Raw genomic sequence first — 14,174 nt, 5'->3', positions numbered from 1 at the left:
CGAGGCTGATGGCATACTTATCGCTAGCTTTGTACTGAGAGTAGTGGCTTCATCATGGAGTTATATCAATAACACAATCGAACATCCTCTAACCTCTGGCCAATATTTGGGCACTTACCTTCGCATTCTGAACATTCCCCAGTACCACCTCTGCATTCAGCATGTCTGGAAGTCGGCACACCACCTGGCTTTCAATAGGCAATTGCTGATTCAGAAGCGAGAGATAATATTGTAGCTCCCCATGTGATGTAATCAGAATGCCTTCACCTTTTGTGTCATACTGAGGGCGCCCAGCACGCCCCAGCATCTATGTAAAACAAAACAGATGAGTCAGCGCTTTCACAGCCATGTTGACACACATAAAGCAAAGTAGATGCACGCTGCGTAACTAGTGACAGCACTAGCATACTTCACCTGTAGAATATCCAGAGCCCCGAGCTCAGTCCAACGCCCCTTCTCTGGGCTGTACACCTGTGTCCCTTTAATGATGACAGTGTGAGCTGGGAGATTTACACCCCAAGCCAGAGTCGCTGTAGAGACTAGGACCTGCAAGGAGGGGGATGAGGTGGAGACAAGCATGAAATATGCTCCTTACGGTGGCAGAGCCATCTACAAGAGAGAGTAAGCATTGCACTGCTCATGGGGCAACTCCCACCCTCATCCCAGGAGTATGATGCACTGGAAATCGTTACATTGTTTGCCCAAGTGTGTCACTAGCCCAGGAGTGGAAGTATTTTTCACCTTGTTGTGAGCATTCTCCAAATATGTGTCTTTTGTGTTGACCACATAAGAAATAACATGTTTTAGATGTCTACAAACTCACCTGGATGTGTTTGTCAGCAAAAAGATCCTCTACTAGTGTTCGGTCCACTCTGGTCATGCCGGCATGGTGGATGGCAAAGCTGTAGGGCAACAGGTCCCTGAGCTCAAGATTCTGTGGCAGAAATCGGAAGGGGGTGAGGGTCAGATAAACATAATACGAATAGCAAAAATCAATCTCCTAGCTTACATGTCGATCTTTGGTATGGAGCAATTAAAACAGGCATGGATTGGGGATAGGAAGATTAAGTGTGGAGGAGGAGGAGGATACACAGTGGTGAACCTCTTGTAGACCTAGAATGCAGTTTCTCCCCAATTACTGCCCTCGTGTCAACCCACCTCTTGCCTGCTGAGGCAAATGTCCAGTTTGTTTCCCCAGGGCAGAGAGAACTGCTGCCTATTGTTCAGAGGTACAGCCACTTCCGATCTAATGGCACTTTATAATCACAAAAAAAAAGTTAAGGTCCGGTGGCATAGTCCCATTTCGCGCATTTTCCCAGATTACTGTCCACAGTGGTTACCTTGCACTGCTCTGCCTCAGTCCTTAGAACCTCAGTGGAAGCAGAGCCCTCCCTCAGGAAGAGGCCCAGTGAATCCTTTTCCAGGCACATGTCTCTGATAGCACGTGCAGTCTTCCCAGTCTCCTTTCTGGAATGAACAAACACCAGAACCTGAGGGAAAGAATACAAGCAGGTGTAAGAAAATAAAAAGAAATACAACTCAGAAAAATCACAACATGATGCCAGCCAACAGCAGCCCCCATGTATGCATCAAACCTCAGAGTAAGAAATGAATTTAGAATCAAGTGATCAGACAGCAGCTAAAGAAAATGGATTCCAGGGTGTTGAGCTGGATTTCTAAACTCAACCCTGATGGGCAGAGAATGATTAGGGGCCCCAATGACTCCACATAATAATTCTGATTAGACTGTCAGAAGAAAAGAAAAGTTCTTTATTTAGGCCTTAAAGATCACACCAAGAAATGAAACTAGCAAATAGTAATATCACACAAAACGATATAACACAAACCTACACTTTCACCAGTAGGTTCATGTTGGGGCAAATTCTCAGAAAAGTGCTAATTCCTCTCTACCTTAGAGTCCTACAGCAACTTTGCTGGATTTTGAGGACTTGATTTTTTTTAACCTGGAGAGAGCCAGACCCTTTTTCCCACTCTCTCATGTATTTTAATGTGATTTTGCACTTGTTTCTTTTGGTTGTGGAGTCTGACAAACTCCATAGGCATCATCTTTTGCATTGTGTCACACAGCACCTTAAGTGCAGTGGCACAGGGAAGCCTTTCAGATTTCCCAAAGGTTTAAATGCCTCCTCTTGGATGAACTACTGTTTCCAAGAGCAGTAAAGTGAAGTGAAATTGACTTAACTTACCTTTGTAACTTTCTAGACCCAGCACACACTATCTTACAATAGGGTGCTGGAGGGGTTACTTAACCCCTTTGTCTAGCTTCTCATGTAACATTTTTAGGTTACCCTTGTTAGGCAGAAATGCATGCAGCACAGTTTTGTGGCAGCGGGCTGAGCAACCAGGCTTATCTCAGGAGTGAATGTGAGCAGTACAAGAGGTTACACAGAGGTCTTACAATCACAGTGGTTCAAGTAGACACTTGTACTCAAGGTTTCTTGGTAAAACACTTATTATAACCCAGAATAATGCCATCAGGGCGGCTCTCAATATCCCTAGGCACTCCCACATTTCCAATGTCAGATCTGATCTAGGCTGGCTCCCAGTAAAACAAAGAATCGCCTTAAAACACTAGCCTTGACTCAAATGCCTGGACAATAAGGCCCCACCCTACCTCTCCACTCGTCTCACTCTCCATACCTCCACACGACCTACTAGACCGCCACAAATTCACAGCCTCATTTTGCCCAGATTTAAACTCCAAAAAGCCGGTGGAGTGAGTTTCCCTGTCCTAGCGTCGAAGCTCTGGAACTCCCTTCCTGTTCCCTTCAGAACGGAACCTTCTTTTCAAACTTTCAAGAATAAAGCCAAATCTTGTCTGCACACGCAGAATTCATGAAACACTTCATACAAGGCGTACCTAACCCCAGTGTCGCTTTGCATTCTTCTATGTTCCGGCTATTTGCCTGCCAACCCTCAGATTATGTCTATATATTGTGTATACTTTCAAGCTTAGCTTTTGACTTTGTCTGTACACTACTATTCATGATCTCGATACGTGAACTCTGTTCCCTCGCCTCTGATTGTAAACTGGGGGAGTTTGAGTCCGAATTTCCTGTCACGGACCTTTACTGTAATGTACTGTAACTGTGTAGGCAAGACTATGCGCCCGGTTGCCCTCAGGCCTGGCTGTGCTTTATAAATAAACTAAATACAAATTAATTTATTACACAATCATTTAGAAAACATTCACTAAATAGGCAAATTATACACAAACACACTTCAATAGCAAACCAACAAGTTTCTGAACAAATTAGGCTCCCCTGAAATAGGAGCAAAATGGCATTGGTTACTTTAAATGGGAGCAAAAAGGCACAAGTTAGCACAATAGATCACAAATACTTTCTTAGGCAGTGCAAATAGTTAAAGTTCACTAGAGGACTCGATTCAGTTCAATAGGCATCCGCCAAAGTCAATGGACTAGTGTCTTTGATAGGAAAGAGCAGTTCTTTAAGTAAACGGTAAAGTCTTTGCCAAAGTTCACAAAAGTAGTTTGTATGAAAAAGAATCATATGTTGGGTCACAAGCTGATTAGGCCTGTGAGTTGGGAAAGTTCCACGAACATTCACCGCGAGAGAAGCGTTCTCTCAATCGGGTTGGCACAGTACCTTAGTATGAAGCAAAAGATGCAGCTGAAGACGTTGGTTCCTGGCAGTTCCTGGAGATCTCATTGTTCCTGAGCCTCAGTCGTGGGGACAAGAGGGAGGACGTCGGGGGACTCCTGCACTGCACAGGATCGTCGGAAAACGCTGACAAAATGGAGTCACTTCAGTTAGAGTAGCTGTTAAGCACACAAGCTGGTGTCCTTCCCCCTGGTTAATCCTAACCAACTTCAAGAATGCTATCCAGGTGGCTTATGAGTTTATTGGGCCCACCATTTGAAAGGGAGAAGTCGTCCTTGAAGGGGCTTCTCTGTCTAGATGAACTTGGCAATTCTGAACTGCAGCAGGGCTTCACCGGGCAAACCAATGGTCCAGGAGTTGCAGCAGGCGTCTCTTCCAAGTTCTTCTTCGGATTCCTTCGTCCAGTGGTCGACTATGCCTTCCAAGCAAAAGACCTTTCCTTTTATGCAGGTTTCTCTCATTCATTAGCAGCCTAGCTATCAATCACACAGCAGGGTGGCTGTCCTTCAAAGACAGCCAGCCAATTACCTTTGAGTGCATTCCTGTACCCATGGAGATTAAGCACAGGGAGTTTCGAGAACCTCCGTCGCTTCCTGCGCTGCCAGACACGCTGGAGCCAGAGGCGGGCTTCACCAGTGAATCCCGCCAAAGACAAAACAAACAAAGGGACCAAACCTGGTTTGGCACGCAGAGTAAATCTCAAGAAGGACCTTTCCAACAAGAAATGGTGAAAAAAGAAGACTGGGGCGATTTTGAGAAAATTGGGAACCCATGGGTGCTTGTCACGAGTCGCAAAACACTGCCCACCTCCCAGCGCATAACACCGCCCGCCTCCCAGCGACACCCTACCTGCGGCGGTGGTCCTTCCCGGGCGCGCCCCTTCAGAAGCCATAGCGCCGGGGTCCCCGTATGGGGGAGGCGGCGCGCGGCGTCATGGAAACTGTGGCCGCGGTGGCGCTGGGGTGGATCGGTCTTCACCACCCCGGCTTCCTGGTCACGTGGTCAACGCCCACGTGATGTTGAAGGGGCGCCCCCTCCGGCCAATCCTGTTGCCACTTCCCGGTTGCAAGGGTCACGTGATACGCGACGCCACTCACGTGACCCAATGAGGAAGCGATCACGTGACCCAAGCACCGGCTCAAAGGCACACTGAAGCCGAGCTTCCGCGCTTCTCAGCTGTTTTCAGCATTGCGAGTGGCGTGTTTTTCCTGGATCTTGACCTTCCGGCTTTTGAACCCTGGTTTCTGGTGATTGTGGACTGTCTTGCCTGCTCCTTGGATTTGGTTGCCTGGACTTTGCCTTGTGGATTTTGGACTCTCTGGCTTGCACCATTGGACCTGCTTCCTACGGATTTCGGACTTGGCTTTTGGAACTTTAGAGTTTTGTCTTCCTCGGATCTTGGACACTTCTTGCTTTGGACATTTTGGAACTGCTTCTGGAACTCCCCTTTGGCTCAAGGTTGTTTTGGACTTCGGCTCAGCACCACGTCAAGCCCCAAGTGAGGGGGGTCTGGCCCCAGCGCCCCCGGCTTCCTCCCCATCCTGGTTCCTCTCCCATGCTAGGTAGGTCCCACTATTTTCCTGATTATTGGTCAGCCACAGGTTATTGCTTTATACTCACATTTACCTGCTTTTCCCTTGCAGCACCTGGTACCCGTGTTGCTGACCCTTTGCACCTGTGGCCTCAATAACTGGTGAAGGAGTATATTATTCTCTCCTTCACTGGTGCTTGGGGACTGAGGTACCCATAGACATCGCAGAGGTTTCGTTGTGACAGTGCTTTACTGCAGCTGCATTTGCAGTCCGCAGTAGATACACTCAATGGTAGTAAAAAGTAAACCACTGCCACCAGCCATTAATTGTAGAAAGAGTAACATAAAAATGTTATATGAGAAACTAGACAAAGGGGATACTAAGTAACCCCTCCAGCACCTTATTGTAAGACAGTGTGTGCTGGGTCTAGAAAGTTACAAATGTAAGTAAAGTCAATTTCACTTCACTGCTCTTGGAAACCGTAGTTATCCAAGAGAAGGTATTTAAATCAGAGAAATCCAAAAGACTTATCTTTGACACTGCACTGAGGGTGCTGTGTATCACATTACAAAAAGGTGATGCTTATGGAGTTTGTCATACTCCAAAATCAAAAGAAATACAGAGTCCAAATCATAAGATAAAACTACACAAGAGTGAGAAAAGGTCTCACTCCCTCCAGGATAAAAATGAATAGTCCTAAAGTCCAGCAAAAGAGCTGGGGGTCTCTGGTAATGCTGGACTTGACCGCTGCCTTCGATACTGTAAATCATGAAATTCTCTTGGAACAACTACAGGAGGTAGCAAGATTCTCTGCTGTAGCATCAAACTGGTGTAGATCTTTCCTGACCAATCGCCAGAAGCGTGTGAGAGTGGGAGAGTTCCTGTCGGATCTCATCCATCTGAGCTGAGGAGTCCCTCAGGGATCTTCCCTGTCTCCATTGCTATTTAACTTGTATATCAGACCTCTTCTGGAAATCTTAAGACGCTATGGACTGGATTTCCATTCTTATGCTGACACCCAGATATTTGTATGAATTACTCAGGAAGCATTTAGCAAATTGGAGCAATGTCTGGCGGAAGTGAGCAATTGGATGTCAAAGAACTATCTACAGCCGAATGTTGCTAAGACGGAACTTATATTGTTCGGCCCTAAGCATCTGCTGACGACTGCTAAGAAATTGCCTGTTCCAACACTGCTGGGCAAAAGCTTGAAATTTGTATCAAAGATTTAAAATTTGGGATATATGTGGCAAGAAGATCTTGGCAGTGAAACACAGGTGGGAGCAAAGACCAAAGCACATTTTGTTTTGAGACTGCTACGTCAGGCACTTCCTTACATCCCTAAAGAGGATCATGCTTCTGTAGTGGGGGCACCAACTAGTGCCCATCATGACTACTGTAATAGTAGCATCCCATCCCAACAGCTTCAGCGGCTCCAGAGAGCTCAGAACGCGGCTGTCAGATTGATTTTTAAATTACATAAATCTACTCATGTGTCTCAATACCGTAGGGAGCTACACTGGCTCTCAATTGCTGACCGCGTCAAATTTAAGACAGCCTGTATTATCTTAAAATGCGTAAACGGCATCTCTCCTCTGTATTTAAGGGAGCTAATTCAGCCATACCATCCTGTGAGACAACTACGCTACAGCGATCGTCATCTCCTGATCATGCCCCACTCAACCTATACAAGATTTGCTGTCTTTGGCCCCAGGCTGTGGAACTCGTTACCGCTTACGACCATGAGTTCTCTCCTGCAATTTCGCCGAGCACTGAAAACTTCTCTTCAGGTAGAAGACCCCCTTTTTTTGGGGACCCTAAATTTAGTTACATGATCTACCCAGTTTATACCATCCGTGCCAATATACGATTGAGTTTGTTATGCAAAATCAAAATCAAATCTAAGGTAGAAGGGAATTATCAGAGAAATGTGAATTCTCCCTAAAAGAGTGAGGGGGGGTTACGTAGAACTCCTTCATCCCACTCCTCACGAAACATTCTGTTACACTAACTCACTTGAATGGCTGTTGGCAGTGGTTTCTTTTTTACTACCTTGTGCCATGCATCTGCAGGCTGATAGCTCAGCTGCAGCACAGCACCCAAGGGCATTTTCTCAAAATGGTCCCCATCTTTTTTCGCCATTTCTTGTCAGTTCGTTTCTTATGGGCTTTTACTCTGTTTGAATTGGGTTTGAGTACTTTTTGTGCATTTTGCTTTTGGCGGGCTTGAACCCTGAAGCCCACCCAAGCTCCAGCGTGTCTGGAAAGGCAGAAAGTGAGGGAGGGCCCCGAAAACCTCCCTGTCCTTTGCCTCTAAGTGTGCCTGACTGAAACCAGTTCAGACTGGCTGGAGGACAGCCAACCTGCTGGGTGATTGACAGCATAGGGCGGTGAATGAATGGGAACTTACTTAAAACACAATATTTTTGGGACTAGAGGCAGAGTCAAACACTGGAGGACAACATCAAATGAAGATGTGAAGAGACGCCAGCAGCACCATCCTGGACCGCAAAGTGCCGGTGAAGCCCTGCAGCTGTGCTGACCCAGTTTTCATTTAGAAAGGGAAGGCCCACAAGGGACTAGTTCCTCGGGCTAGTGGGACCAACTAGACTTAAGACAAGCTTAATTTTGGCGCAACTCACAACTTGTTGTGACTTTCCAAGGCTGCAGAAACAATACCCGGGGACCCCTGACCATCGAGTGCACTGTCATCCTAAGTGCGAATCCGGCCAAAACTTCATGGGCATCCATAGGACCCTACAGAAGCAGGAAACCGTCCCCTCGCCAGAGTTCAGGACTGCGGGATCAAGTAACTTCTAACCAGATCTGTTCCTCCTTGTTTGGCACTGAGAAAAACGCGCCAAAACCACAAAGAGCCACTGAATCAAGAATAATCCATTGCTGCAGAGTCCCTCTCTCTTAAGTGCTGCCGCAGGAGCCCCCCCCCCAGACATCCTCCCTTTTGACACACAACCAAGGACCAGGAACAAGGGTCTGCTACAATGCAACAGGAAGGTATCCTTTTTTTAAAAAAAAACCTTTTGTTTATTGGCAGAAAGTGAAGACAGGGACAGAATATCAGACAGAGGGAAACAGAAATTGCATTGTCCCATGCGGGCATTACATCATGCGCATAAATCAAACGGTTCGGAGTGGGGGGGAGGCTTGACAGCCCAGAGGTGCTAGGTGCTCAGTACTTATGGTGCCGGGTCGGACGGCTCCGACAAGGGGGTGGAGCTCCAGTCCACCTCGTCTTTATTGTTCAAATAGCTGCAAAAATCTGTCCACACATTCTTTGGGCGAGATGACGCAGGCATGAGTCCAATATATTCCTCCTCGCACATTTGTACCCAAGTGAGGGCCTTCAGACATCTCGAAAGTAGGGGGGGGGGGCGTCGCTTCCAATTCTGCAATATACATCTTTTAGCGACGATTGCACTTACATTAAAAAATTTAGACATTTTTTTCGCATTTTCTCCGGACCACATTCCCCAAAGTTAAATCTCGGGCAGGTGTCGTAAGGGTCGTGTGTGAATTTCGCCACTCTATGTGGCGTGTAGTAAAGCCTGTTAAGAAATGTATATTGTATGCATCGGAATCTACCGCTAAGGGAGACTTTGCGCGTGTATGCACACATTTTGTCCCACATCTCTTCAGTGATTTCCATTTCTAGCTCCCTAGCCCAAGCTTCCCGTGGTTTGAGGGATGTATTCACTCGTTTTTCCAGTTGCATTTTGTACAAGCAGGATATTATGCCCCTACCACCTGTAGAGTTTGCTCTATATTGGAGTTCGGGTGCGTCTGGGGGCTCGTCTGGGTAGGAGGGCCACATTGCACGGACCGCCGCTCTCAGCCTGAAGTATTGCAGTAGCTCAAGCGCTGAGTTGGAGTGTTCGGGCCGCCATGTTTGGGGGGTAATAAATTTATCATTTGGGAATAGGTCGGTTAGTGCTCGATATCCCAGAGCCTCCCAGTGTCGCACAAAATGCTGGTCGTGCGTGGGGGAAAGTCCCGGGAACTGCCATATGGGAAGCCATTTATAATATGGATGACGGTCCTGTGCGGTGTTCAAGATCTTATTCCATGCCTTGATTGTGGTGTCCACAGGGTCTGCCGGGGCGTTTGTCTGAAATGTATGGAGTAGTACCAGGGTCATGATATTGGTCCCATACCCTGCCAGTTTCTCCAGTTTGACATGTGGGGGCGGGTTCGTATGTGCGTACCAGTGCGTAGCATGTTGGGCCTGTGCCGCTATCCAGTACAGGGTCAGATCTGGGGCTGTGAACCCCCCTTTTTCGTAGGGAGGGGTCATATGTTGCCACTTCTTGCCAAGTGGAGCTTTTAGAAGTATTGCTTCCCAGGCCACACTGGTACATTGGCAAAAATGTAGAGAAGCTTGGGGACCGCAATCATCTTAACTAGGGACATTCTGCCCGCCAGGGACAGTGGGAGGTTGCGCCAGTTAAGCATCTTGGATTCAATGAGTAGCGCCATAGTCTCGTAGTTCTCAGCCAGTAGAGGTTTTTGAAAGCGACACCTGCACCCCCCAAGTACTTGAAGCCCCCTGGGGACCAGTGTAGGGGGTATTCGCATGATGGTTGTCGCAGTTAGAGGGAATATTTCAGATTTAGAGTAGTTGATAGTAAAGCCGGAGTATGTGCCTATTTTAGTTATGTCTCGGATGATCGGGTCTAAGTGTGTGGAGGAGTTCCTTACATAAAGGAGTACATCGTCGGTGTACAGTGAGATGATTTCCGGTGTATCTTGTAAGCGAATACCTTTGTGGGTGTGACGATCCCTGACGTGGTCAGCCATGGGTTCAATGGCGAGCGCAAAGAGGATGGGGGAGAACGGACATCCCTGGCGGGTACTCCTGTGTAACTGAAAGGGAGAGGAGGCGATGGAGTTGACTAGTACTCTGGCCATTGGACCCGTGTATAGCAGTTTTATATAGGAGATCATGTTTGGTCCCACTCCCATTTTCCCCAACAAAGCCCATAGGTATTGCCATGAGACCATGTCAAATGCCTTTTGGGCGTCTAGCGTGACCACTACTGCATCCGCCTTTGGGTCGATTCTGGACATCATATTGAACAATCAGCGAATATTAAGTGCCGTAGAGCGGCCAGGAACAAAACCACTCTGGTCTGCATGGATCAGGTGGGGCATAAATGGAAGGAACCTGTTCGCAATTATTTTAGCAAATATTTTCGTGTCCGTGTTGATGAGAGAAAGGGGCCTGTAAGAGCCGCATTCGTCTGGAGGTTTCACTAGTTTGGGGAGGACGGTGATTAGGGCTTCCCGTAGGGAGGAGGGCTAACCAGAGCGATTCGGTCCAGACCCCGTGCAATACGGGAGCAAGGATGGCAACATGTTCCCTATAGAACTCAGACGTGAGGCCATCGGGGCCCAGGGCTTTATTCTTCGGAAGGTCAGAAATTACCCGGACTATCTCCTCCAGGGTAAACGGGGCATCAAGTTGTTCCTTAGTGCTTTGGGAGATAAGAGTCATGGGGATGCGTTCTAACAAGTCGTCCAGGTCGTGGGTGTTAGCTGGGGGCCGTATAGGCTGGCATAAAAGCTAGCAAATGATTGCTTGATCAGACCAGTGTCGTAGGCCATGTTCATCTAGAATGCTATCTATCTGGGATTTACCCCCGTCCGCGTGCACTTATTTGGCTAGGGTTCTACCAGGTCTGTCTCCCTCCCCATACCTTCGGGCAGCCACGGGACGAGCAAAGTACCGCACCTCGCTCAGGGCATGGGATTCAAAGAGTTCTAGTTCTGTCCTAATTTTTGCTAGGGTTGCCGGAGCTGGCGCAGAGGTATGCTCTTGTTCTAAGGTTTTGAGTTTCTTTCGGAGCTAGTTAGGGCCTGCCTTATGGCCTTGAGAACCCCCGCCTCCCTCGAGATGCACATTCCCCTGATGTACACCTTGAATGCCTCCCATCGGGTCCCCTCAGGTGTGTCTTTCGCATTGTTGTTCTCGAAGAAAGTGTGTATATCCGACAGGATATCCGCTTTAAAGACAATGTCGGATAGGGCCTCGGATTTAAAGCACCAGGCGGGCCGGGGGGCCAGAGTGTTTCCAAGTTGGATCTGTAATAGCACGGGGGAGTGATCAGAGAGCGTGCGTGGGAGTATCTCGACATCTGTCACCCTACCCACCAGGCACCCAGAAAGGAGGAACACATCTATTCTCGAGGAGCTGTCATGTACTGTAGAATAGAAGGTATAATCTCTAACTTGGGGATGGAGCGTCCTCCACACGTCATGTAAATTGAGGGAGTCCATGTATGCAAGGAGTCTTTTTGCGGCTTTAAGCGTGACCCTGCGGGTCATTGACGTTCTATCCAGGACATTGTCAAATATAAGATTCATGTCTCCCCCCCATATAATGGGAACCTCCACATATTTTTTTTTATTTTTTATTTTCGTTCAGTTTTTACAAACTTTTTGAAAACTTTTTGAACTTATTAAAAAACACTTTTAGAATACATAAAATTGAGTCCAAAAACAAAAATAGTAAGTATGACTAAATGACAAACTTTCTCTTAGCTTAACACAAATGGACCTTGGTATATCTCCATTCGGGAGATTCATCTAATTCTCATTTATTTCTGCACTCTTTACACCTTCCGTCTTCAGGTCTATGTGTATCTAATAAATGGCTTTCTTGTTCAGTGTCTTCACTATTCACCAAGTAAATCGTTTGCGATTATCATGTCCTCGCAATATGGAGAAGTCTCCTCCAACCGAATTTGCATTTGATCAAGAAATCGCATCATTGCAATCAGCAGGGATTTACTTTCGCCAATGTGAAGATGTATCCACCATTCTTCCAGACCATACGACAGGACTCGACTCCTCTCCTTCCTTAAGCAATTTTCTGGTTGAACTTTAAGTTCGGGGCAACGCAGGACCAGATGTTTTAAGTTTTCGTCTTCCTCTGCGCAGAACCTACATTTAGAGTTTCCAGCCGCAACCTTCCTTCGATGGATTAGGATCTCTTTGGTTTCATAGATGTTTAGGCGAAATTTTAAGTATAGTCTTCGTAATCGTTTACAAGGTGATAGCGTTAGATATTTCGCAAGTGTATTGCGTCTTTGGGCTTCAGGTGGAGTGTTTAGCATACACTTATGAGAAGATCTTTTTTCATTGATTTTTCATCTATCCAGTCCCAGTCTAATAGTTTTCGTTTTACTAGATCTGGATTCTGCCATAAAGTATCTTCGTCTGAACCCAATTGTGCTAGAATCTCTTTGCACTGGCGCTTCCACTCACACAGTGCTGATTTTCCTTGACCTTTGTCTTCTATCAAGAATTTGACAGAGGGTAAGTTTGCTACTTCGTGTGTTTTCCTGAACAGAGCCAGTTTGTTCCAGGCGATTCTCGCGTTAAGAGTTGAGATTCCTATCTCGAACAGTACACATGCTGTAGATGTGCTTAGTGGGATCTGTAGAATCCTTTTCCAAAAGATGCTTTCACAACGGGCCCATATTTTGTGATCACACCCAAACATATTCTCGGCACCATAGGTGAGAATTGGGCTTACTTTACTTTGGTAAAATCTTCTTACCGCTTCATAAGAAAATTTGCCATATTTTTGCTGTAAAATGGTACCCTGTGCTGTTAATTTGCAGCTATTTAGGAGTTTTTTTATCATTGGGGTGTCATTTATGCCGAGTTAATCATGGTTCCTAAATATATTGTGTGCGGCACCTTGTTTAATTTATTTGTTCCTATTGACCAAGTTGTTTTTTTTTTACTTGCAGATCTTCCTCTGATTTTCCAATACTAAAATCTCCGATTTGGCCAAATTGATCTCAAGACCCAAGTCTTCAGCGAAAGTTCTTAGTGCTGTGAGTTTTCTTTGGAGCCCTATGGGGATCTGGTCTATAATTACCATGTCGTCCGCATACATGATATGATTTATTGGCACTCCATTTATGAGCGGCGGAAATGAAACAGATGACAGTGATGTTCCAACTTGCGATATATAAAAGTTAAACAAGGTAGCTTCTAACGGGCACCCTTGTTTCACACCCCTCTCCGTTGGTATGGGATTGGTTAGATTTCCTTCACGATCTAGTCTCACCTGTATATAGGTGTCGGAGTATAGATCTTTAATAGCATGGATGAGGCTTGCGTTGCATCCTCTGAGTTTTTCCCATAAAGTTTCTCTGTCTAGACCGTCGAAGGCATTCGCCATGTCGATAAAGGCCAGGTATATTTTTCGTCCTGATCTGATGGCATCGATTTTTAGCAGGTTCAATATCAACAAGTTTACACTGCAGCCTACACCTTTGACAAAGCCTGACTGGCGTTCATCATATACTTTGTTTTGGTGGATCCACGTGGTCAGTTGAGCTAGCAGCATCGATGCAAACACTTTCCCCACTACATCCAGTAGGGCTATTGGGCGGTAGTTCGAAGGGTCTGTGCGGATGCCCTTCTTGTAAATCGGAACGATAATCCCGGATTTCCATGTCTCAGGGATTTTCCCTTCCTTTTTTATTGCTTTGAAAAGTGTATGACAGAAATTTGACCATTCTTCGATATTTTCTTTTAGGTCTGCATTTGACAGGCCATCAGGTCCCGCTGCACGGGAGGCGTTGCATCTCTTGATGGTCGCTCGGATGTCTTCTCTTTCCATGTCGATTTCCCACGGCTGTCTAGTATCTTCATTTGATGGATCAGACATTTTTCTCCTTTTGAACAACATTGTGTAGTGATTTACCCACTCTTTTTCGTGCACCATGCTTGATAGCAATGCCTTATCGGAGTTCTGTGTGTCGTTAATAATGTCCCAAAAGCCTCTGGTGTTTTTTCGATTTAGCGCCTTCAGCATTGACTCTGCGTCTCTTTGTTCAAGTATTGCTCTACGCTGTTTATACCACTTGTTATATTGGTTTTTCACCTTTTTTATCTGTGTTTCCATGTCCACTGCGTGTAGGGCCCTAATTTTCCGTATTAATTTCCTTAATTCTCTTTTTCTT

The 14,174-nt window shown here is 46.3% G+C and overlaps 1 protein-coding gene across 1 annotated transcript in view; it reads right to left on the bottom strand.

Annotated features, from left to right (window-relative positions):
• The window catches only part of SNRNP200 (small nuclear ribonucleoprotein U5 subunit 200), a 983,530-nt gene that overhangs the window by 487,553 nt on the left and 481,803 nt on the right, over positions 1 to 14,174 (bottom strand). Inside the window, exons 17-20 of the mRNA XM_069619090.1 lie at positions 1,341 to 1,490; positions 824 to 934; positions 415 to 546; positions 119 to 307 (exon numbers count right to left, since the gene is read on the bottom strand). Coding sequence (XP_069475191.1) covers positions 119 to 307; positions 415 to 546; positions 824 to 934; positions 1,341 to 1,490 — 582 coding nt within the window. The remainder of the gene's footprint in view (positions 1 to 118; positions 308 to 414; positions 547 to 823; positions 935 to 1,340; positions 1,491 to 14,174) is intronic.

This window comes from Ambystoma mexicanum, chromosome 10, assembly GCF_040938575.1.
Source record: "Ambystoma mexicanum isolate Mex_15411 chromosome 10, UKY_AmexF1_1, whole genome shotgun sequence".
NCBI lineage: Eukaryota > Metazoa > Chordata > Amphibia > Caudata > Ambystomatidae > Ambystoma > Ambystoma mexicanum.
The sequence above is the reverse complement of the archived record's forward strand: the minus strand, read 5'-3'. Positions and strand labels throughout refer to the sequence as shown.